The sequence below is a fragment of the Panicum virgatum genome, chromosome 1N (assembly GCF_016808335.1).
Source record: "Panicum virgatum strain AP13 chromosome 1N, P.virgatum_v5, whole genome shotgun sequence".
NCBI classification, from domain to species: Eukaryota; Viridiplantae; Streptophyta; class Magnoliopsida; order Poales; family Poaceae; genus Panicum; species Panicum virgatum.
Window position 1 is genome coordinate 17,043,255 of NC_053145.1, and position 26,418 is coordinate 17,069,672.

At 46.9% G+C, this 26,418-nt stretch overlaps 1 protein-coding gene and 1 pseudogene across 1 annotated transcript; one reads left to right on the plus strand and one right to left on the minus strand.

Moving 5' to 3' along the window:
• The first annotated feature begins 17,391 nt into the window (after positions 1–17,391).
• Positions 17,392–20,701, plus strand: LOC120655375 (cytochrome c-type biogenesis CcmH-like mitochondrial protein). The gene is made up of 4 exons (XM_039933140.1): positions 17,392–17,690; positions 18,780–18,977; positions 19,985–20,116; positions 20,311–20,701. Exons 2-4 carry the CDS (start codon positions 18,837–18,839, stop codon positions 20,494–20,496), a joined length of 459 nt encoding a protein of 152 aa, XP_039789074.1. The 5' UTR covers positions 17,392–17,690; positions 18,780–18,836; the 3' UTR covers positions 20,497–20,701.
• On the minus strand, positions 20,635–23,492 carry LOC120653371 (annotated as a pseudogene).
• Positions 23,493–26,418: the final 2,926 nt, after the last annotated feature.

Consider the following 26,418-nt stretch of genomic DNA (forward strand, 5'->3'; position numbering starts at 1 on the left):
GTTCTCCAGGCCGCCGCCCCTGTGTTCCTCTCCCTCCGTTCTTCTCTTTAGAGTAGAATTAGTCCATGGATTTGTGAGAGTTTGTATTGGATTTGATTGGGAAAGGAGGCCCCATCCTCCTTGTGCCCTCTGGGCTTTTGAATCAATCCAATCACGTCCCTCTTGTGCATTTTGTGATGGATTTTCGTTTTGGTTTTGATGCACTTGATTGCGACGGTTCGTAGAGCTCTTTGGAGTGATTCCTGTGCTTCTAGCTTCGTGCCAATCCCTCTGGAATCATGAGCTCTTCAGAATTGAAGTTTTCGAGTATTTGAGAAAACCCCAATCCCTTTTGATCTCCCCCATAATTCTCAAGATTCGTTGATCTTTAGGCCGAGATCTTTTGGGGATATGTTCACAGGGTAGGGGCGAAGCAATCCCCCAAGTTTCATCGATTTTCGTGGTCGTTTGGCTGAGATTCATCGTTTGAATCTAAGTTTTCGGGGATTTTCTAGGTGCCACCGGTCAGACCGGTAGGCCAGACCGGTCAGACCGGTCTGCTCACTTTTGAATAGACACGACCGGTCAGACCAGTCCATCGCACTGGTCAGACCGGTCCTGGCAGATCAGTTCTGCAGTTTTCCCATTTTGCTTCCGATTTGCTTCGTGTTTTCGTTCGCTGGTTCGAGACCTTTTGTGTTGGTTTAGCTCTTCAATAGCTACTCCAAACTTTGGTCAGAACGCTTGAGGGATTGGGTGATTTTGGGATATAGGCCGATGATTCGAATTTCGAAGAAATTTTGATCGGCTCCCATTCACCCCCCTCTGGTCGCCGGCTTCGGTCCCTCAATTGGTATCAGAGCTTGGTTGAGGTTTTCAGTACCTTAACCGGTTCAAAAACCACTCGGCGACCATGGCGAGTCTTGGTAAGATCCGCGTGTTTTCCAACGAGGATTATGCCTACTGGAAGGTTCGTATGAGAGCCTTCCTGCAGAGCATGGGAGCCGATGTCTGGGAGATTACCAAGAACCAGCTTTACGAGGTGCTTGCTGTTCGGACCACACCTCTCCAGGTGACCCAGCACGAGGCTAACGCCAAGGCCGTCAATGCCTTGTTCGCTGGCGTTTCTCGTGCTGAGTTCTCACGCGTCCAGGGTTTTCAGGAAGCCCACAAAATTTGGACGTGCCTTGAGAACTACCACGAGGGTACACCTCAGGTGAAGGCCAGACTGTTCGAGACTCACCGGTGTGAGTACGAGAACTTCACACAGGAGCCGGGTGAGAGCATTGACCTGATGTTCAGTCGTTTTCAGTTGATTGTGAACAAGGTCAATGCGAACAGATCTGCTGGTGCCCTTGAGTACACAGAGCACGAGAAGGCTCTCAAGTTGCTCTATGCACTTGACCGCTCTGTGTGGGATCTCAAGGTGAACACGATCATTGAGTCTGCAGGATATGAGACTCTGATCGTGAATGAGCTTTTCAGCAAGCTCAAGGCCACGGAGGTGGATAACCAGACACAAGCCAAGCTCAATGGTGCCCCTCCTTCCAAGAGCATCGCTCTTGTGACTGGCCCAGGTGGTGGATCGAGCTCTAACGCTAACTCTGCTTTTGGCTTTTCTCTTGCCTCTTTGCCTTCTGTTTCAGATGAGCAGCTGGAGACGCTGGGCGACGACGACTTGTGCCTCCTCATCAGCAAGTTCCAGCGCGTCTACCACAACAGGCAGAGGAAGAAGAACCCCGGGTGCTACAACTGCGGCGATTTGAACCACTTCATCGCCGATTGCCCCAAGAAGTCCGGCGGTGGCCAAAACAACTCCTTCGACTACTACCGCCACCGCGACCGCGACGAGGGAGGCTCCAACAAGGAGCGTCGGCGCCACAAGCACCGCAGTCGTGACCGGGGAGGACGCTTCGACAAGGAGTCGCTCAAGAAGCGCTTCCAGTACAAGGCCAAGAAGCAGGAGAAGGCCTTCCTGACGCAGCTCAGCGACCTCGACAAGAGCTCCGACACCGACCGCTCTTCTTCACCGACCTCCGACGACGACGACAAGAAGAAGAAGAAGCGGGACAAGGAAGCCTCCGGCTTCATCGGCCTTTGCTTGGCGGCCGGTCGGCGCAAGAGCTTCTACACCATGGCGGGCGAAGCCGATGGTGCTCGTGCGTCTTCAGGTGGACATGCTACACCGATGCACTCCGGCTCTTCTCCTGGATCTGAGAGCGATTCAGAGGTAAACTCCACAATCGACCTGCTTGATACAGAGGTTAGGGAGTTGTACGCCTCTCTCGACAACCAGAAGAGGCTGCTTAAGGAAGCAGCTAGAGAGCGTAGAAAGCTTAGGGCTGAGCTGGCTTGTGCTAGGGAGAAATCTAGTGAGGATGAGTGCGCTGGCTGCATATCTCACATGAATGATCTTGTTGCTCTCCGTGCCAAGCATGATGAGAATGTCGCAAACTTAGATGTTGCTAAGGCTTCGCTTTCTGACGTGTCTCACGAGCTAGCCAAGGCCAAGCATGAGGTTGAACTTGTCAAGGACGCTCCCATTGTTAGTGATGTGCTTGAATGCGATGAGTGTCCTATCTTCAAGTCTGATCTAGCTTCTTTGCAGTCCAAGTTTGCTACTGTTGTTTGTGAACTAGAGGAGCTTAGATCTAGGCCTGTTTTGCTTGGTGCTTGTAAGCTTTGTCCCACGCTTAGGTCGGAGCTAGAGGAGAAGAACGCTTTGATCAAGTCTTTTGGAAAGACTAAGGTCACAGAGTCTAGCCCACCTATCGACTGCTCTGTTTGCCCTGGTTTGATCTCTGATTTGGATAGTCTTGCGGTAGAGAAAGCCAACCTGGAGAATGAGAATACTTATCTTAGGGCGATTCTGAGTTGGGTTTCTAGCAGTGAGCCGCAGTTGGGCATGATGATTAAGAAGTTCAAGCATGGTGATGGGTTTGGGGTCGGTTACACATACACGAAGTCAGACTTTGACAGGTTGTATGGTAAGATTGGTAAGGCTGCTGGAAACACTACTAGCACGAGCACGCAGCCTTCGCTTGTTGACCCCGCAGATGGTGTGCTTAAAGAACCACCGAAAGCACCTCCGCAGAAGCAGGTTTGGGTTCTAAAGCCCAATGAGCTGAGGAATCCCCTCGACACGCTCTCTGCTGCCACAGCCTAGGTTGCCCAGAAGAAGGGGGCTGCTCCTCCCCGTCCGCAGGCTAGGCCTCCACCTCCCAAGCGTGAGGTGAGGTACCACTGCGAGTTCTGTGACAGGGAAGGTCACCTGGAGGAGTTTTGCTTCAGGAGGAAGCGGGCTGTGAGGAGAGAGCAGGAGAGACGGAACGCGGACATGTACTCTGCTCGGGTGCATGGTCCTTCTCGGCGTGGTGATAGGCGAGATGCTAGGGTGCGCCGTGTAGGTGGAGGTCAGGGAGACGGTGGTGGTTACCATGCTCCAGCGAGTGGTCGCTTTGCCGGCCGTGCTGCTGGTCGTTTTCAGTACGGCTATGGACCACGAGACCGAGGCTATGGACCACGGGACCGAGGCTATGGAGGAGGTTTTGAGGCTCCACGCTTTCCTCGCGGTGGTGTTCGTCAGTCACGCGGTAGACGGGACGGGGGATACGCTTTGTCTGGTTTTGCTAACCCTTCTGTAGAGCAAATGGCTCGACACTGGTTTGCTTCTCACTTTGCTAACCCCAGTGTTGAGACATTTGCTCACCCTTTGTCTCACTACTGATGTGCAGGTCGGAGGCTTGGAGAACAGGTGGATCATGGACTCCGGTTGTTCGCGCCACATGACCGGAAATGACAAATGGTTCTCTAGCCTCACCCCGATGCGCTCAAAGGAGTACATTGTGTTCGGGGATAATGGAAGAGGAAAGGTACGTGGACTTGGCGCTGTTCGAGTTTCTGATCGCTTTACCCTGAGAGAAGTTGCTTTGGTTTCGAATCTTGGTTTTAATTTGCTCTCTGTCTCGCAACTTCTTGATGAGGGGTTTGAGGTTCGCTTCAAGGAGGGTTATTCGCGTGTTTTGGATTCCATGAGAGATTTGGTTTGCCGGATTACACCTCGCGATCGGATTTTCTTGGTTGACTTCTCTGGAACTCCTTTTGGCCCTTCTCATTGCTTGATGGCTGGTCCTTCTTCTTATTTGTGGAAGTGGCATAGGAGACTAGGACATTTGAGCTTCGATTTGTTGTCGAGACTGAGCTCACTTGGCCTGATCCGAGGATTGCCCAAATTGAAGTTTGAGAAGAACCTTGTTTGCCATCCGTGTCGTCACGGTAAGATGATTGCCACTTCACATCCGCCTGTTAATCAGGTGATGACCTCTCACCCTGGAGAGTTGCTACACATGGACACAGTTGGTCCTTCTAGGGTGATGTCTGTTGGTGGGAAGTGGTACGTGCTTGTGATTGTGGACGACTTTTCTCGCTATTCTTGGGTCTTTTTCATGAGAACCAAGGATGAGGCTTTCGAGTTTGTTCGAGACTTGATCTTGAGGTTGAAAAACGAGCTACCCCAGGCCAGAGAGCGATTCGCAGTGATAATGACACAGTTTTGATGTCTTTTGCAGTGATCAAGGGCTTAAACACCAGTATTCTTCTCCCTACACTCCACAGCAGAATGGAGTTGTAGAGCGGAAGAATCGGACGCTGGTTGAGATGGCGAGGACGATGCTCGATGAGCATAGTACTCCTCGCAAATACTGGGTTGAGACGGTTAACACCGCTTGTTACGTGTCCAACCGCATTTTCTTGCGTGCTTTCATACACAGGACTTCTTATGAGTTGCGGTTTGGACGCCAGCCCCGTGTTGACCATCTCAGAGTTTTCGGTTGCCGGTGCTTTGTGCTGAAAGATGGAAATCTTGATAAGTTTGAGTCTCGCTCGTCTGACGGTGTTTTTCTCGGTTATGCTTCTCATTCTAGAGCATACCGTGTGCTGATTATTGATACTAACATCGTCAGAGAGACTTGTGAAGTCACTTTCGACGAGACTGCACCGTGCAATTCTTCTGTCTTTGAAGTTGCAGGAGATGATGAGCTCGGCACCTACATCTTTGAAGATGAGGAGGAAGAAGCTGCAGATGGCGAGGCTGAGGCTACCACGCGTGCTGTGGACCCAGCTATCTCTGCTACGAGCTCGGACGATGACGACGGCCCCGACCCGACTACGTCTACTTCCCGGGGGCTGTTCGAGGAGGTGACTCAGGCTACACCAGCTGCACCTGAGGAGACACCAGCTTTGGTTGAGGACGAGGCGACTTCGACACGGGAAGCACCGCGACACATTCAGCGTCGCCATCCACCTCAACAGATGCTAGGTGATCTCAACGAGCGAGTCACCAGGTCCAAGGTAACAAGTATCGTTGGCTTTGCTCATTCAGCGTATGTTGCCTCTTTTGAGCCCAAAGATATTGGACACGCTCTTTCTGATTCTAATTGGGTCAATGCCATGCATGAGGAACTTGAAAATTTTGAAAGAAACCAAGTTTGGGTTTTAGTCGAGCCTCCACCTGCTTGTAATCCCATCGGAACGAAGTGGGTTTTCAAAAACAAGCAGGGTGATGATGGTTTGGTTGTTCGGAACAAGGCTCGACTTGTTGCCCATGGGTTTTGCCAAAAAGAGGGTATTGATTTTGAGGAGATTTTTGCCCCTGTTGCTCGTTTGGAAGCTATTCGAATCTTTCTTGCATTTGCTGCTTCCAAGGGTTTTAAGGTTTTCCAAATGGATGTTAAATCTGCCTTCTTGAATGGCTTTATCGAAGAAGAAGTTTATGTGAAGCAACCCCCTGGTTTCGAAAATCTCAAGTTTCCAAACCGTGTTTATAAACTTCAGAAAGCTCTTTACGGTTTGAAATAGGCACCTAGAGCTTGGTATGATAGATTGAAAACCTTTTTGCTGGCTCAGGGTTTTAAAATGGGATGTGTTGATAAAACTTTGTTCCTCATGCGATCTGGCACTGATTTCCTTTTGGTTCAGATATACGTGGATGATATTATCTTTGGTGGCTCTTCTCACGCTCTTGTCTCCAAGTTTTCTGAGCAGATGTCCAGGGAGTTCGAGATGAACATGATGGGTGAGTTGCTGTTTTTCCTCGGGCTGCAGATCAAGTAAACTCCTCAGGGCACTTTTGTCCATCAAGCCAAGTACACTAGAGACTTGCTGCGGAAGTTCGACATGAGCAACCTGTCTCCTCAGCCGACTCCGATCAGCACATCGACGGTGCTTGATGAGGACTTGGACGGCGAGGCGGTGGACCAGAAGGAGTACAGGAGCATGATCGGCTCTCTCCTGTACCTGACGGCGACGCGACCGGACATCCAGTTCGGTGTCTGTCTCTGCGCGTGGTATCAGGCTTCGCCGCGCACCTCCCACAGGCAGGTGGTGAAACGCATCTTCAGGTATCTAAAATTCACCCCTGAATTTGGTCTTTGGTATTCTGCGGATTCTTCTCAGGTTTTGGTGGGCTTTTCTGATGCCGATTTCAGTGGGTGTCAGTTGGATCGCAAGTCGACATCCGGCATTTGTCAATTTCTCGGTACATCTTTGGTGTCTTGGTCCTCTCGCAAGCAGGCTAGCGTAGCGCTTTCTTTCATAGAAGCTAAGTATGTTGCCGCTGCTAGCTGCTGCTCCCAGATACTTTGGATGAAACAAACCTTGCAGGATTTTGGCTTGAGTTTCGGTAGGGTTCCCATCTTTGTAGACAACATGTCAGCTATTAGCATTGCAAAGAACCCTATCCTACACTCCAGAACCAAACACATAGACATCCGATTCCATTTCCTGCGAGACAACCATGAGAGAGGACACATAGACTTGATCCATGTCCCATCTGAGAGGCAAACCGCAGATATACTAACCAAACCGCTAGAGCTGGACACCTTTGCTCGCTTGCGAGGGGAGCTTGGGGTTTGTTACCCCTTTTGATTGCTGACTTTTCTTTGGTTAGCTTTGTAGATTTTATTTGCTTCTCTTTGTTTTCTAGGTTTGGTAGTTGCATTGTGCATATGCATTGTACATTTTGCATTGTTTCACTTGCACTAGCATTCTTGTATATATTGCTATGATCTTCTAGTGCCTGCTAGTGTGAGTTGATAAACTTGATCATGTATAGCTTGCTCCACTGTGTATATTACATCATCTGAGTTAAGCTATTTTGATTTGAAAATCTGAAAACATGATCACCCTGTCTTGGCTACTAGCATGTTAGGGCGTGTTGATATGCTTTGCTATCTTATTCATGCTAGTGTGGCTTTTTGTTCAGCAATTCATACTTGAAATGATAAAAAATCTGATAAAATTGCTTGAACTATTCTTGAAATGGATTGAAAAGATCCAGGTGGGATTGCTTGTCGTACTGATCGAGTTTTCGGGACGGCTCACTTTGCACTTGTGAGAACCCGGGCAAGGCTGTGCATGACTGAAACGAGTGCTTTAAGCTTCTGACTGTCTTTTGGCATAGGCTTGGCCTCGTTGCTAAGTGAAGCATGACAAGCTTTCAACCCCTGGCATTAAGAATTGATTGCTATAAATTTATTTGAAAAATAAACGTTAACAACATCTTTGGCTGGTTTGGCTCACCTGTATGAGTTTGAGTAGCACTGCCTTCCATTTCCTACTTGTTAGTGCTATATCATGGGTGATGCTTTTATTTCTCCTAAACTGAACTCGCCTAGCTCTAGACTGATTTGATATACCCTGTTGAGCTAGATGCAGGTCTAGTTTATGGAAGCACACGTGCTTGTGACCAGATGTTGCTCATATCTTTATATCCCTGAATGCTTTCACTTACACCTCCTGCATCGCATTCATTGCATAGCATCTGTTCAGGGGGAGTTTCAGCTTCAGGGGGAGATTTAGGTCTTTTTAGACTTGATGTGTGCATGTGCCAACAAGGGGGAGATTTTTTGAGAGAATTGATCGAACAAGGGGGAGACTTGTTTGATTTTTGAAAAACTTGTTGTGCACAGGGCTTTGAGAGTGAGAGTGCATCATTTTGGGAGAGTTGCACTTGTGAGAGGGAAAAACTTTGCTTGGGGAGTTTCTGCTTTGGTTTTGGCTCCTGGTTTCCTCGTTTTCCCTCTGCTTCCTGCATGACTGCATCGAGCGTTACCTCTGTCTTTGAGGAGTCATGTTTTGGCTTTTAATCGATTGCGTCGAGCCGTTGCCCTTGTCTTAGGGGATCGATCTCTACTTAAGTAAGTGACTGTTTCTACCTTTCTGAGCTTTTTGTCACTTGCTTGAGTTCTTCACTTTTTGCTTCTCTTTTTATCACTTCTCTGCTTTCAGGTGGTGTGTTGACAATGCACTCATCAAGGGGGAGATTGAGGAATGTTGAGTACTCTATGTAGGATCAAGAACACCGACTAGAGGGGGGGTGAATAGGCGGTTTAAAATCTAAAGCCAACAACACTAGAGAAATTTAATTAGTAACAAAAGAAAGCCCTATGTCATGCTATTACTATCTCTAGATGGGTTTGCAACCTAGGGTGACAAGATACAAATCAAGCTCTAGTAAAGTAAATTGCTCAAAGTAAAAATAACAATTAAAGTGAGCAAGAGAAGTAACCAAGCTTGACACAAGAATTTATCCTGTGGTGTCGATGACTTGCCGGTCACCCCTAATACACGTTGAGGTGGATTCCAAGAATCAACCGCTCCTCTATCAAGAACCTCTTGATCTTGAGCCGGCTTGAATCAAGAAACCGCTCCACACCTCGATTCCACTAGAGTTGCTCTTCACCACTCCGGTGAGGTGAGCACAAACCTCTCACAACCGAAATCGGGGCTCCTCAACAATCTCCTTGGAGGAGCTCCACGAAATCCTCTTCTCCAAGCCGTCTAGGGAGCGGCAACTCCCAAGAGTAACAAGTCGTTGACGCTTGCTTGAAGTTTCCCTAGTGCCACAAAGCTCAAACTCTTGATGCAATGCACTAGGATGCCCTCACACTCTCAAGTATGCAATCTCTAAGCAAGTGTGTGTGAGAGAGGGAAGTCTTAGCTCTAAGATGTCAACGGGGAGCTGCCGTGGAGGTGTTGTGGCCGATGGACCGTGCGGTGGACGGCGGTGAAGGGCAGCCGGGACCGGAGCTCGGACCGGGTGACAGCTGTGGCGTCCACTCCTGGATCGAGGGCGCAAGCGGCGACGGAAGGCGGGTTTCTTGGTTTGCGCCACAAAACCAAGGAGGCGGACGGCGGTTGAAGATGCCAAGTCGTGGAGATGACGGACGTTGGTCTCGGGACTGACGGAGGCGACGGGCGTCGACGGCGTCTAGGGCCTCGCTGCGGGCGAGGTGGTGACGGGCGTCGGACGGCGTATATGGCCGTCAGAAGGCCGAGGCGGGAACGACGTCTAGGGCCACGGCGCGGAGGTGGGAATCTTCCCGCGCGTGAGGTTTTGGCGGTTTTCTGAAAACTGGCCACCTACCCGAGTTTCGCGGACCCTCCAAAACCGCGGACTGGATCTTCATCAAGACGGCGGCATCGCGGAGAAGACTTCGTTTCGAAGAAAGAACCTCGGCCGTCGGATGAGATCGAGTACAGGGGGTACTGCAGGCCAACCGGTCTGACCGGTCCCTGGCACCGGTCTGACCGGTCCAGCGTACCGGTCTGACCGGTCCCGCGGGTATAAATACCCCTTCACTTGTGTTAGGTCAAGTGCAGCTTTTGTAATCTGTTTGTGGACACTTCTGTTCTCTAGGCCGCCGCCCCTGTGTTCCTCTCCCTCCGTTCTTCTCTTTAGAGTAGAATTAGTCCATGGATTTGTGAGAGTTTGTATTGGATTTGATTGGGAAAGGAGGCCCCATCCTCCTTGTGCCCTCTGGGCTTTTGAATCAATCTAATCCCGTCCCTCTTGTGCGTTTTGTGATGGATTTTGGTTTTGGTTTTGATGCACTTGATTGCGACGGTTCGTAGAGCTCTTTGGAGTGATTCCTGTGCTTCTAGCTTCATGCCAATCCCTCTGGAATCATGAGCTCTTCAGAATTGAAGTTTTCGAGTATTTGAGAAAACCCCAATCCCTTTTGATCTCCCCCATAATTCTCAAGATTCGTTGATCTTTAGGCCGAGATCTTTTGGGAATATGTTCACAGGGTAGGGGCGAAGCAATCCCCCAAGTTTCATCGATTTTCGTGGTCGTTTGGCTGAGATTCATTGTTTGAATCCAAGTTTTCGGGGGGTTTTCTGGGTGCCACCGGTCAGACCGGTAGGCCAGACCGGTCAGACCGGTCTGCTCACTTTTGAACAGACATGACCGGTCAGACCGGTCCATCGCACCGGTCAGACCGGTCCTGGCAGATCAGTTCTGTAGTTTTCCCATTTTGCTTCCGATTTGCTTCGTGTTTTCGTTCGCTGGTTCGAGACCTTTTGTGTTGGTTTAGCTCTTCAATAGCTACTCCAAACTTTAGTCAGAACGCTTGAGGGATTGGGTGATTTTGAGATATAGGCCGACGATTCGAATTTCGAAGAAATTTTGATCGGCTCCCATTCACCCCACTCTGGTCGCCGGCTTCGGTCCCTCATAAATTGATAATCTTCATTCCTTTGATCCGCCTTTCCAGCTGTAGCAGAAGAGAGCAAAATGCCCAGCTCTATACACGATTAAGAGGTGAAAATTCACCGTCACACGATATCAACATTTATGTGATAGAAAGATGTGGGTGTGCTAATTATTTCGTAGCTCATCAAGAAGTGGACACTACATCTTTGCCGAACTCATAAAAGACACCTGATTTGGCCAACACATCTTTATTAGATGTGATGTTCCCGTGCAAATCAACAGCTACGACACTTCCAATGGAGTTGACGACAAAGTATTGCCGAGACTCATCCTGCCTAATGATGGAAATAGATTAATTAGTACTTCATAAGCTGATCTCTTTGTACGTGTGCAAGTGACAATACGTGTTGATCTTGGTAGCGATCTGAACTAACCTTGATTCCATATGTGAAACGCAGATAATAATAAAGTACTGAAGAGAAAAAAAATGGAAGACGTAAAGAGGAGATCCGAATAATGAATAAAATGGATGTTAGCATCATAGGAGAACATGCCTATGCTAGACCGAACCCGCTCAAACAACGAAAACTAGTAATCGAAGAACGTTGATGCCTTCTTGTTCTTGCACCCCAGCCGGTCTTGGGTGGTGATCTGGAGGAATAATACTAGCACCCATGCCGCCGGCGCTACTCCCTCGAATGGAACTCACTCTTCACAAATCTCAATGTTTGCCCACCAACAAAACGAAAACGAAAACTAAAACGAAAACGAAAACAGTAATGCAACAGCTTAGACGTCCAATTTTTGTTTATTGTCGGACGCTCCACACATGTTGCAACAGATGAGCATCGATGTTGTAATAATTATTTCTTTATGTTCCACAGTGGATGTTGCATTAAGCAATGTATGAATGATGCGGTGGAAATTTTCTTTCTTCGAATCGGATATTTCTTTTAACGTGCAAGCGTTGATTTCTAATATTGCAACTATTATTTATTAATGTTGCGATGGGCTGTCAGATGAAAATATTCAGTTCAGACGTCCGAGCGCTAGAAGTGTGAATAAAAAAGAATGTGACGGAAACGGAGGTGGATCCGTAATTGCAAATGGGCCGTGATCCAAATGTTAGATTAGGCCTAATTTTACCATCAAACTACCTGCATTTCCGACCCACTTGGCCCAAGCCTACAGCCGACCTTGCACCACTAGGGGCCTGTTTGACAGGGCTCCGGCTCCGGCTCCAGGAAAAACGGCTCTGGCTCCGGCTCCTTTGGTGGAGCGGCTTCTCTAGTGGAGCTAGAGCCGTTTTGCAAAATATTTGGCAAAACAACTTCACTTGATGGATTGATGTTGTAAAATGTCTAAATTACCCTTCTTTATATTTTTCATTTTTTTTATTTTCTTTCTTTTCTCCTTTTTTTCTTCTTTCCCTTTTCCTTTTTTTCCTCCTATTCTCTTATCCATTCGGCCGCCTCCCTCATCCTGTCTCTCCTTCCTCACGAGTCACGCCCCTTGCTCCAACCCCTTTCGCGTCCTCCAGTCGCTCGCCCGGCCATCGTCAACGGCCCTGGACCCCCCGATGCCTGCAGCAGCCAGCACCACCGGGTCTCCCGCAGCCCGCCGCTGCCTGGCCGCGCCTGGAACACAAGCTCCCGCCGCCGGCGGCCTCCCTCCCTGCCCCGCCCGGTCTCCCGCCACCGGCTGCCCCGCTCCGCCTGGTCTCCCGCCACCATCCTCCCACTCCGCCGCGCTCGGTCTCCCGCCGCCGCCCGGCCGCGCTAGGGGCACAGGCCTCTACTGCTGCCGTCCTCCTGCCCCGCCGCGCCTCGGGCTCCGCTGCCGCCTCCGGTGTGACCCGCTGCAGCCCGGCCTCCGCGAGGAGGCATAGCGCGCAGGCGGGGGGCAAAGGTGGCAGGGGGTCTTGCGGAGCTCCCGGAGCTGCGCGGAGCCATGTTTTTGTGGCTCCGGCTCGCTCAAACCACTCCAGTCAGCGGGATTTTAGGGGGCTCCGATGTCGAAGCCGCTTTAGAATCACCGTTTGGAAGGGCTTCACTTGGAGCCGCTCGAGAAGCCGCGCAGAGCCCTCCCAAACGACGCCTAGCTCTTCTCTCGTTGGACGCCTACACCGCGCACATGATAAAAAATCTTTTATCACCCGAAGAGTCTACTCGTCATGCATTGACCGTGGGAAGGAGTGCGGTCCAATGCTCCCAGGACGGACATTGGGTGACGCAACTTCATGCCCGCTAGGCCACGAAGTCTGAGAAGAATAACGTTAGCTGTTTCTTCTCTTTTTTTAGAGTTAATTAGATCTATGACATTATAATTTTGCAAGTCCTCTTATCTATTATTATAATTTATTTATTTGGAAATATACCATTACAATTCGTTTTTTATTTGAGATGTACAATTTTATACATATTTGATGCTCTCGGATCCACTTACAGGCTTCTATATTTTCGTATGATCTAAAATACTTCTACTGTCTCTCTTCTCTCCACTTACTGACATATAGACCCCACGTCATCTTCTTCATCGTTCCTTTCTTCTCCAACCTGCCTTTCTTCTCTCCAGCGGTCTTCGCACCTCCGCGAAAGGGGCCGCCGCCGCGAGCTCACAAGACCTCACCCGCCGTCGCGAGCTCCAAGGCATCATCCGCCTCGCCCCCGTCCCAAGACCATAGCGCGGCCAGCACGGCTGCCACCCCGCGGTCCACACCTCCCCCCCCTCCGCAGGTCCATAGGAAGGTGTGCTGGAGCGGTTTGAATTCGCACCTGCAATCTGATGGATACATCAGTACATGCAAGCCCTGGAACCCCTGGAGAGAAGGTGTGCTCGAGCGGGCCTTGTGCTCGTAGTAAGTGGCGACGTGGTCGACGGCGGCATCCACGCCTCGCCGGCGCAGCACGGAGGTGCTGGTGCGCGGCGCACGCGTGGGGGGGGGGGGGGGGGGGGGGTGGGGGTGGGGGTTCGGGGCATGGCGGAGCCCCTGCTGCATCCTCACGAGCACGGCTTCCTCGACGCATGACGGCGAGCAGAACAGAGGAGAGGAGAAGAATGGACGGACGAAAGGGATGACATCTGGGGCCAGATGTCAGTGAGTGGAGTGAGAGTGTTATAGCAGGGGTATTTTGATCCATACGGTACTACAGACGCCTGCATGTGGGCCTAAGAGTATCAAATACATATAAAATGGCACGCCTTAGAGAAGATTAAGAATTGTAATGGCATAGTTCAGAATAGGTGAATTGTAATGGCGGATTAAAGAATTTGCAAAATTGTAATAGCATGGATTCAATTAATCTTTTTTTATCAAGTGTTTGATCAGCGGACTTCTGTTTTCTTCTCTTTTTTCTATTTTTAATTTTTTTCTTCTCTTTTAGATATTTATTTTCATCCACCTTTTTACTTTCCTTTCCTTTTCCATTCTAATTCTCTATTTGCACTTACGCTTGTCCCATAAAGAGTGTAATTTTATTTTTCATACAGATTAGTAATGTCATGAAATAATCTCCATGCTTTCATTTCAATTTTCATGATATGTCAGGTTTGGTGGGTCAAAATATGATTGTAGTGCAAATTTTTCCATGCAAATTTCTTCCAAATCCTATATTCGTTTGTGCACAATAATATTACTCGCAATTAATCCAATAGAACAAGACCACATATGAATGTATTGAATTTTTCTCTTCTATTTAATTTTCTTCTTATGTTTATTACTTATTCTGTTCTTTTCTTCTCTTTGCTATTTCTTTCCTTCAATTTTTATTTTTCTTTCTCTTTTCTAATTCTCTTTATCTGTTTATTTATTTATTCTCTCTCTTCTAATTATGAAGCTCATGTACTTTATCTTTATTTGAATTTGTACTATATCTTTTTTCTATAATCATATCAACAATATTTATTTCTTATATAATTGATTGTTCACATACATATACTTACCTATTACTTAGTATAAAACTATTTGTTCACATTTAAGAGCGATGCATGCTTAATGTACAGTAATTTATTTGTATTGTAAACTTATAAGTTGGTGTCTGAAATAATTTATTTTGTTTATATTCTAACTTATTTAGCACAACATGTATATATATGCTAATAAGAATAGTTCTTTTTCTGTGTAAATGCATTTGTTCTTCATGTAAAATTCTTTGTTTGCGTATAACTAATTTATTCGCAATGCTAAATTATTTGTTTACTTTGTAGATTAAATTATTTCACGATATTGACTAATTTGTTCGTAATATTCATTTGTCATTATTTGTCTTACAAAATCAAATGTTCGTGATGTTCAACATATGTTCATAGTATATTATTATTTGTGCACCATGTTTAATTTTTATTTTATGGAAAAAAATAATTTTCTTCGTGTGTCAAAATATTTGTTCCCACTAGCGGAAATGAAGTATTTTGTATTAAAAATATATTTTTAAAAATATTATGTAAACATAGGCAGATGTGGTCTCGTTTTGAAGATATTGTGATGATAATGTTGCAATCCAAATTTAACTTGGATGCTTACTTTAATATTCATAGTTTTCTTAGTTTGGAATTTGTATGCACATGAGTGACATCCAGGGGTGGACCCACCATGTATTCATGGGTATTCAGTTGAATACCCAACATTTTTGGCAAAACAATTCATATACATAGTATATAATATGTGTATGTATGAAAAAAATAGAAAATAACAACACAACTCAACAAACACAGGCTTCGCATTCCATCTTGGGCTCAAATGGCCCACAAATCTCCCTGCTCCAGGCTCAATCGCTGACCCAAACTGCTTCCCCCGAGGCCCCGATTCTCCCACTTCCCTCACCAGGCAGGCGCCCTCCACGACACAAACTCCATCCCCGACCCTGCCTGTTCCTTCCCCTCCCCTAGCCCAGGACGAACCCTACCGGCGGCAGCGACCGGCAGCGTGATGCGGCGTAGGGGCCAGGCGCTCAGGCGGCCAGCGGCAGCGACCGGCAGCGTGACGCCGCGTGGGGCCGTTGGCATTCGGCAGGGGCCTGCCCTCAGCGGTGCGCACGGGCGCAGCCGCGCAGGGTGGGCGCCGAGCAGCAGACTGCAACTAGCTGGCAGCTGCTAGCCATTTCGATTGGGAAAAAAAAAGGTGAGCACAAATCATTTTCCACTGGCGATTGTTTGTTAATTTGTGACTGCGAGTTAGTTTAGCCATCTAAGGGCTAAATTTTATAGAGCTAATCTATATAACTAATCCTGGTGCATTTTCTTGCATCAGGAATTTGCCACGTCGACAAAAATATATGGACCGTTGGATCGGCCGATCCAACGACCAGAAACAATTCTAGGGCATTTGACCCCATATGTGGGACCTGTCGACATGGGTCCCACATGTGGGCCCCACGTGAGCCCTGTAGGACCCGACAATGTGGGTCCCACAAGTGGGCCCCACTGTGGACCCACGGGACCCACAAGTGGGTCTCCCCATATGTGGAGCCCATGAAACCAATTATGTGTGAGGTTTACTGTAGTTTTTCAAATAAAAAACCCTCTAAATTATGATAAAATCAATACGCACTCTATCTACGTCGCTCCGCATAAAACTCTATGAACTTTGGTGAAATTAATTTGCACTCCACGAACAACAAATTCATAGAAAACACCCCAAGACTTCTGCAAAACCAACCGCTTAATGTATATTGGTGACGGGTTAAATTGCCTCACACATTTACACACTGCATATACCACAACATTGACATGTATGATGACTGACACATACAAACTTTCTCGCTACGGACGCATGGACGATCTGGGGACGTAAATTTGGCAAAAAACCCTCGACCTTTGATGAAATCAACCCGCAGTCTATGGATGGCAATTTTAAAAAAAAAACCCCGGACTTTGTGAATGTCTACAAAAGACCACCTGTACCACAACATTGACACGTATGATGACTGCTACATACAAGCATTCTCGCTACGAACGCATGGACGATCTGGGGATGTAAATTTGGCGAAAAACCCTCGACCTTTGGTGAAATCAACCCGCAGTCCATGGATGACAATTTTACAAAAAAGCCCTCGGACTTTGTGAATGTCTACAAAAGACCACCTGAACTTCAACGAAATCGATACGCACTCTATTGATGGCAACTTTATGAAAAAAAACCCTGGTCCTTGGCGAAACCAATCTGCACTCGACGGACATCAAATTCACAGAAAACCTCCTTAATGTGTATCCGTGACGGGTTTAATCGCCTCGCACATTTACATACTGCATATACCACAGCATTGACATCTATAATGACCGCCACATATAAACTTTCTCGCTACGAATGCATGGACGATCTGTAGACATATTTCAACAGTCTACACCTCACACACATACATTTAACAATCCAAATCAAATTTGACCGAACTAGCAACAAAACTTAATAACCACACATATATATATATCCGTGACGGGCCTCTCGGGAGCGCCAACAGCGCATCATTTTTCTAGTTCAACGGCTAAATTTTAATCCTCAAATTAACCCAAGAGCTAATATCCAAAAACATGACTCTAGCCCAAACATGACCCTAGCCTACCGATGGCCGGCTGTGCCTGTGCGCCGCCTCGCCCTCTCACCCTCTCGCTCGGCGCTCCAACCCCACCGCCGAATTTTCCCTTCCACCACGGATTCAAATCAAAACCCCAAACACGCAGATGTGGGTCCAGTGTTATTTAAAGATATTCTTTTTTTTGAAGGATTATTTAAAGATATTCAGTTGCATATCTATTATTTTTGGCAAAAAATTAGCATTTCTCAAGTCTCAAGTATATAAAAAACGAAAATGAAGAGCATAACGGGCTTCAAAACGCGAAGCAGCCCACTTCTCCCGTTTCCCTCTTCCCACCGCCGGCCCACGTTGTCCCCCTGGCCCACGATCTGCCCCAGCCCATCCCTGCCCCCCTGCCGTCCTGCTCCCTATTCCCCAATCCCAGCCGCAACCCTAGGGAGCGGCGCGCTGCACGGCGACCGGCGGCGAGGGCAGGCGACCAGGCGCTGTCGAGCCGGCGAGCCGCGGAGGGGCTGCGGGGCGCGGGCTACGGGCACTGGCTGCTCCTCCTGTTCGGCACGCGCGCGCGACGGCCTCGGCACCTCGGCGGCCAGGCGCAGGCGCGCAGCGCCGCATCCAGCAGGCAGTCAGGCAGGCGGCAGCAGGCGCAAGCATTCAAGCAAGGGCAACCAAGCCGTAACATCACGGTCAGTGAAACTTGTCTTTGCAATTTACGAAATTAATGAAAAATTCACAACAACGCAGTAGCACAATGAGATTTCTGAAACTCGATTACACCATTTGAAATTTTGAATACCTGCCTCCCAAATGCTGAGCCCGCCCCTGCTAACCCCGGCGTCGGCGGGCGGTAAGCTTCATTGTCCCCTTCTCTTTTCTTCTTTCTTTTTTAGGGGTAAGATCAGCCGGTGGCTGCTATACAAGTGGGAACATCCACTAGAACCGCTTTATAGCAATCCGGAAGTACAATGATTTCAAGTTTATACATTGTAGTGTAGGACGAGTTGTGAGTAAGTGTTTGAATTCTGAGCAAGTGTTTCACCGTTGTTCACCGCAAGCGGCGGTGCAAGTGGAGTAACCCCAAGGAGGCAGTGGCCGTAAACCCAGCCTCCCCTCTTGCTCTTGCTGAACTGATATCCTGCGTCATCGCCGATGATTACCTCCACCCCTTGACTTCCCTTCTAAATACCCTCCCCCATCTAGAACCACAAGGTGTTATTTTTTCCTTTCTATTTTCTATTTGCGAGTTTTCAGAAGTTTCGGTTCAATTTAAGAAGATGCCAGTAGTTTCAATCTGGTATTGATAATTCGAACACTCAGCTCAAAGTTTTCTAAACTTTTCAGTTCAGAGTGCATACTCGGTGCTGATAGTCTACAGAATTTCCAATGAAAAGGTTCAAAGCTCCATGTTCCGTTTTCAGACCTCCAATTTGGATCTTAAAATTTGTGAATAATCGAGGCCATATTTTGGTTGGATCTGAAGGAAAGATTTGGGAAAATAACTGGTGTTAATGAAGAGAAAGCATGTCAACTCTCCCTTTCCAAATTGATGGCTCTATCTTTTCTTGTGTCAGAACTTGGTTGAGCTCTCAATATTTTCTTAGACTTGATTAGTCATTTATAAGGTTGGTGGTTTGGTATATACCGATTGATGCTTTGAATTAATGTTCTGTTTGAACAAAAGTAGGTGCAATTTGTTCCTGTGTAGCTCTTCTCATGTCAGTGTAATGGCACAAGCTATGACTTAACCTGTTTGCCCCCCTTTTTCTCTCTCTCAGGCTCAATCCATTGCTAGTTAATTGTTATAACACGAATCGAGTAAGTTGGATTTTGCTATGGCAGCCGAGGAAGATGTCAAGCAGAGGCAGATCATTGAAAACCGTGCAAGAAATATAAGCCACAATGTTCGATGTACTGAATGTGGTAGCCAATCAATTGAGGATTCACAAGCTGATGTTGCTATTCTCCTTAGAAAGGTTCTTCCTTTTACCCTTGAATAAATGAGTTGCCTTGCCTATTGGTCATTACAAAAACTCATGTTAACTGTAGTTTTTGGTCATTCTCTAACTGAATAATTCAGATTTTCTCATATTGTTATGTGTTTCTTTCTGATGTTTCCATGCAACTTCAACTATTTATCTGAAGCAAAGTTAGAATTACATCTTGGATATTGAAAATGGAAATGTAGTAGCTTCCACTTTGTTGGATGTATCTCAAGGCAGCTGTATTGCTTGGTGCATCTGCCCTTTAATAACTGAGTTGACATTTCCTCCTGGTAGTTAAAGAACTGTGCTGTAACTGGGTTGTTTTTAGTCATTCTATAACTTAATTTGTCAGATGTGTGGACATTGTGAATGTGTTTGTTTCTGTATTTTGGTGAACCAACCATTCAATTATGGACCTAGAGCAGACAAGACTTGTTGGAAAGTGAAGTAATGTAGTTATGAAACTCCTGATTTTGTAAGATGGAATCTATTTTCATGCAATCATTTGTTTTTTAAAATATTTTCTTTATAAATTTACTGCTTTCAGAAGCATGCTTAAATCTGATAATTTTTAGGGAACCGAAGATCATGATAACAAACATCTCACATTCTCAGTGGTAACCATTCCACAAAAGGAATATCTCAAGATAGTGTGTATTCTTTTATACATGATGGGCCTGTCAATTCTTGGCATATAAAACATCTCACATTTTGAAGTTTGTTTTGATAACTGAAGCTTTCACCATGTGGTTTGGTAGTTGGAACTTGGAAACTTAATGCTACCATGTTAGTCTCCAAGATGTTAAGCTTTATGAGCTTTTGGTTCCTCTGCTATATTTTGTATATTTGGTTGCACAATCAGGAACGTATTGTTGACATGTATGTTAATGAGGAAAAAACAACATTCAGTAATAATACTAATTTAACAGCGTAATGCTTTTTTGTACATTAAACAATTTATATTTTCTGTCAGGCAGTAATGACATTGCATTTTGCAGCTCATTCGTGATGAAATAAAAGCAGGAAAGAGTGATAAAGAGATCTACAAGAAACTAGAGGATGAGTATGGAGAGACGGTTTTATATGCCCCTAAGTTTGATCTTCAGACCGCTGGGATATGGCTTTCACCTGTAAGCCCTAATTGAGATCTAGCATTTCGTACATGTTTCCATTTGTCTGAAAGTAATTTTTTTAATGGGTTGTGCTACTCTGAGACATGCTAATTGAGCTAGTTGCTTATCAAATCCCCAGATACCTAATAAATCTGTTCATCTGAATCTGAGACAAAGCGTTACTTCACCTGATTTGAGTACATTCTGTGCAGGTCATTGTGGGTGGTATAGCAGCTGGAATCTGGGCTTACCAAAAGCACAGGCAAAGGACGAATGTTCACATTATGGCTTTGAACCTTGTCCGAGGGGTTCCGCTGACTCCAAGGGAGAAGGAAACCATGCTTGAGATCCTCACACCACCACCGCCTCCAAGGAAGTGGTGGTGGCCAGGCCAATGATGTAGTGTTCATGTGTTTATCCAGCAGTATAGAGTATGTTTCCCATGTTGCAAATTTTTAGCTCAGAGTTTGGATGCATATTGGATATATGTGATACTTCCATAACGAATTTTGGTTGAAACAAACAGTTGCAACATGTACTCCATGGAACTAGCAGCATTTGCTGCATTACTGAAGGCAATGCATTTCTGGCAGATTGGGAACAGATGAAAACAAGTCTGGTGTTGTCTGTGCTCTGCTGCTTCTGTGAGCAGTATTTGAAGTCTACCCATAAGTTACCAAGATTACCACTTGTTCCACTATTAGTCAAAACACCAAGATTACCACCTTACCACAGTTCACTTTCTTCTACCTTTCTTTCTGTATAACGTATGCATCTACAGTATTCACCTATCTACTGAATGAGTGTTTCTTCAACCTTTGGTGCCTTATTTTCTCATGTCTTCTTGAGCCAAATAGCATGCCTGTCAGACAAATATTACCACTGGTTGCTGCTCTCATTGACAAGCTTGATGCCGCATTTGACGTCCACGCAGCGCCTGATGTACGGCGTCACCTTGTCCAGGTCCACGTCCCTCCCAGCCGCGCAGCCGTAGGCCAACGGCGAGTGGAAGCACGGCTCGACGGAGACCGCCCGCCGGCAAGGCAGGTCCCGTGGATCCAGTCCCTCCGTCCAGTCGTCGGCCCACATGGGCGCCCTGGCCATCACCCAGGGCCGCAGCCCGGCGAGCCCCTGCGCGACGTACCCGAACGTGGAGTAGCCGCTGGTGACGAGCACGTCGCACATGCTGAGCAGGTACATCTCGCTCAGCGCCCACATGTCGTGCGCCGCGTCGCGCCACCGCTGCCGCCCCTCGTGGCTCGGCTGGTGCACGCCGCCGGCGACCCTGCCGCCGTACTCGTCCCTGATGCGCTCGTAGTACCACGAGCTCAGCGACGTCACCAGGACGGCGTGCGAGGACGTGCCGTTGCCGCCCCCGGTCGTCTCCGGGAGGAGCCTCTCGCCGCGGACACAGGAGAGGACCTGGTCCAGGACGGCCTGCGGCGGCTGCTTCTTCTGGAACACCCTGATCTGCACGCCGACGCGCTGGGCGGCACCGGCGAGGTTTGAGTGGTAGTAGTTCGTGACGGCGTGCCAGACGCGGTTCGTCGGGTGCAAGAGGTACCGGCCCAGGTGGTAGAACACGGCGTCCTTCTCCGGGAACATGGCCTCCAGCTCGCCGGTGAATGGCGGCGTCAGGAAGAGTCCCGGCACGATGTAGTTGTCCGTCCACATGAAGAGCCACGGCACCTCGCCGAGGAGCCTCTGGTGCGCGCCGCAGAAGAAGAGCTTGTCGTGGAAGCCGTAGCTGCTGCCGCCGGAGAGGTGGAGGTACAGATACGGCGGCGGCCGCGGCGCCGACCAAGACACGTTCCCGTCGGCTGACACGGTGACGGCGCCGCTCTGCAGCATGTTCCCGAGGCTCTCCTTGGAGCCGCCCAAGTAGCACCGCGTAGAGGAAGGACGATGTGATGGCGAGCATGCGGTTGCCGAGGCCGCGGTAGCTGATGTACACGAGGTAGCGGCAGCCATCGTCGACGACGCCCTCGCCGGAGTCGAGCCGCCGGACCGCCTTCTCATACGCGGCCGTGCCTGGGCCGCATCGCTTCTGGAGCGCCTCTTGCTTCCGGAGCTTGTCGATGAGGTACGGGGACGGCTTGCGCGACGACTCCTTGTGGTAGCCGGCGAACTCGTACCGGCTCCGGCACGACCCGTAGGTGAATTCTGCGGTAAGAAGGCCGTCGAGGAGATGGTCGGCGGTGATGTTCGACCGAGGATCCCGTTCTGTTTCATCACATGTTCAAAAAAATTGTAAACTAAGCTTTCAGTATAAATTCAGGGGATTTGTTTGGCGCGAGTGTACTGCTCAAACATAAAATTTTCTAATTTGCATGAGGAATGAACCACCTCAGTTGAACTATGCAAAATTATTTTTTGCATTCTAAACGTGTTTGCAGAGAGGTGTTCCGTTCTCTAATACTATCTATTATGCGTGATTAAAGGGTAAATGACAGCTGAATATATGTTCTGATAGTCAGTAAAGAGCAATTTTTGGTGGATTTGTGTTGCTTGCCTTCTAAATAAAGATGATCAGCGCCTATATATGATATGGAAACAGTAGCTTTGCATTTGGGGATCGGATGAACGAAGGCATGGACCTTGCTTGGAATTTTTGAAATGATAATAATTCATGATACAAATAGAAAAAAAAATGAATGAATGCATGTTGTAGCTACCTCGTTTTTCCAGGCGCATGTAGTCTAGGTGTGTAAAAATCAAAGTTTTTAATAGCCAGCTATAGCTAAATGGCTATAACTGCTAGGAAGGGCTACCACTATGGCATTTAGCCCGCTAAAGCCGGCTATAGCCCGCTAAGTGCTGGTTATAACCCGCTAAATGTCGTAACGGTAGCCGTGCCGCTAAACATTTTAGCCGGCGATTTAAAACATTAGTAAAAATAATGGCAATAGTCAAACAAGTCATTGTAGGATCTGGAGGCTAGGCATATTGGACAATTAATGGACATTAAACATTATATTGAAGATAGTGGCCTAGTGTACTCGTCAGTGTCGTCACTGATAGTACGTTGGGGCAGTTTTAATTTTCTGTTCCCGAACAAGTCGTTGCACTAATATTCCCGATAATGTCTCCGAGTACTCGTCACTAACAGTACTTCAAGAAGTTTTGTTACCGAAGGAGTCGTTGCACTCATATTCTCGGTAACATATCTCCGAGTACGCGTCACCAACAGTACATTTGGAAAGTTTTTGTTACCAAATCAGTCATTGCACTCAAATTCTCAGTAACATCTCCGAGTACTCATCACTAGCAGTACCTTCAGGAAGTTTTGTTACCGAAGGAGTCGTTGCACTCATATTTCTGGTAACATCTTCGAGTACTTGTCCTGAACAGTACCTTCAGGAAGTTTTGTTACCAAATGATTCATTGCACCCATACTTTCGGTAACGCTCCGAGTGCTTGTCAATGACGGTATCTACGGTAAGTTACATTACCGAAGGGGTCAACACACCCATAGCCCAGAGTTTATCAACTACATACGGGAAACCGGAAAGCCTAAGTGGCTCATTTCCTCCAAAGATTTACGACCGTTGACGCCCACCGTGGGGTAGATAATTGGGTGAACTTGAAAGACCCTTTCATCAAAAGTTCATGATAGGGATTTTATAATGAAGTAATGTGTTTTTTAAATTTTTAACCTAGAGGTCTAACTAGCCATTACACCAGGGATAAGATCTATTTTGAGCGTATTTTGCACCACATGCCACGTTGTTTTGGATCCTTTTTCCAAATTTGGAATTCGGATTCAAGGTTCGGGGGCTATGGATACGTGTCATCAGTGACTTGTTTCGCAAATTTATTTGGAAGATAAAGGAATGACACTCAAGATGGACTCTTAGCCTGATTCTTCAATTTAACCTGAGGCTCGAGGGCTACTCCATATAGAGTGTGATTTTCATCGCACCCCATATATGAAGATTATTTTTGAAGACTTAAAATCTACTCGGACAAGAGCACCACGCTGCCATGGAGCAGCTAGCAAAGTACTTAGAAGACACGTTCTAGGTTAAGTTCAAGGAACTCGATAACTACTTCAGAAGTAATGGGAAGCCTGCACAATTCGGCTATGAAGAGCTCGGGGGGTTGTCAGACCTAGGACCACGGGATAGCTGATCGATGTGGCACAGATCTGTAAGGAACAAGGGATGGGGCATGTCCCATATCGTATCAGAATAGGGCTAGTCAGTACGGAAAAAAACTATTCGAGAAGTACTCGGGAGGACTCCTAGGCTAGTACCGATCTAGGGTTCCATGTAACCCCTATCCCCCAGGCTATATAAGAGCGGGCAGGAACTTCTCCGAAGCATATACTCACCTCAGGCAATACAAAACCACAAAACAGGCCAGGCCGAACGTAGGGTGTTACACAACTCGCAGTCTGAATCTATCTAAATCTTGTGTTCATTGCACCATCGTGTTCCTCAACATAAGAGTTAGACATGACGATAGTGCGTGGTCTATTCTAACTGCCCCCAATATCATACTGCCCACCCTAGTAAGGTGAATGCTCTATATATCCTTTGACATCACTGGTAGTGTTCCAGTAGCAGTAATGCCAAGATGAGGACATGTTCTCTGCCACCCAAAAATTGTGATGATCGATTGTATATATAATGACTAATACGTAAGAGCAAGGTTAATGATTTAGCCTGCTGCTGGCTGCAAGAATCTTTACAGCTCATCTCTCAGCCTACTTATATAATGGTTTAGCCATCCATCATAAATACATGACCCACTTGTCTATCTCACAAAATGTCTTTGGTTCTTGTGTCGAAGCTGGCTATAAACTAACAGCCCACTTTCTCTCTTTCCTCTTCTCTCTCCACCTTAGTATTTAGCCTATTTTTAGTCCACCATAATACGGACGCGGATTCAGTCACGGCGTAACTGGCGCAAGAAGACAAAAACATTGGAGCGAGAGTACTGTAGATGGTACTGTAGAAAATTACTGTATCACATGTACTGTTTGATACTGTAGCTTACACACTGTTTATTCAGATCCAGCCGTTGATCTTGCAATGGACGGCTATCAAGAGGTGGTACGTCGCCGCTACAGTACTCAATGACTTACCTTCAGTAAGTCACTGAATCTCAATCCTCATCATACTTGCTCTGACGAAATGCGCTATTCCTATCATCTTATTCGGCAATGAAGTACACTCATCAGCTTTTGTCGACATTATTATATATATTGAGGCATCTCGATCGATAGTCAATAATATACTGAACTCCAACTCCACACCAAATCACATGCCCTGTAGTGTGACCTCTCTATTTCATCTTTTTGTAGCAAGCTAGTGATCGATGTGCCATCCTTATTAGCCTTGCCTAGCTTTTGATGTATAACATTACTTAGAGCATCTCCAGCAGTTTGGCAAATCGAGTTGTCATCTTTGATTTTTGGCAAAAACGTTAAAAATACTCCTCCAACAGTTTGGCAAAAGACTTGACAATTTTTGGCAACTTGAGAAAAACCAGCCTCCAGCACGTAAATATACGCGCGCGGCGCGCGGTTGGCATCGTGGTTTCTAGTCAGGTGGGAGGGTGAAAAAAGGAATAAATAACAGAGAAGGGTTCCTGATTTAAGTTTTCAAGAGGTGGAAGGGCATAAATATAATTTTGTTTCTCTCTCAGGGTTCCTGATGTAAGTTAGATCTGGATTTGGCAAGTGAATTATGCCAAACTATTGGAGATAAGTTTTTTTTACTTGGCATATCTTTTTAGAAGTTGGCAAAACACAAGATATGCCAAGTAAAATATGGCAAACTCTTGGAGATGCTCTTAGAGCATCTCCAGCAGTTTGGCAAATCGAGTTGCCATATTTGATTTTTTGGCAAAAATATTAAAAATACTCCTCCAACAGTTTGGCAAAAGACTTGGCAATTTTTGGCAACTTGGGAAAAACCAGCCTCCACCGCGTAAATATACGCGCGCGGCGCGCGGTTGGCATCATGGTTTCTAGTCAGGTGGGAGGGTGAAAAAAGAAATAAATAACAAAGAAGGGTTAATGATTTAAGTTTTCAAGAGGTGGAAGAGCATAAATATAATTATGTTTCTCTCTCAGGATTCCTGATGTAAGTTAGATCTGGATTTGGCAAGTGAATTATGCCAAACTGTTGGAGATAAGCTCTTTTTTTACTTGGCATATTTTTTTAGAAGTTGGCAAAACACAAGATATGCCAAATAAAATATGACAAACTCTTGGAAATGCTCAAACATTGTTGCACTGACCCTCTCATGTATCGCCTTCACCGATCTAATTCGTGGCGGTGTTGCATCACTGCATCTAAAAGGAGGTCAAC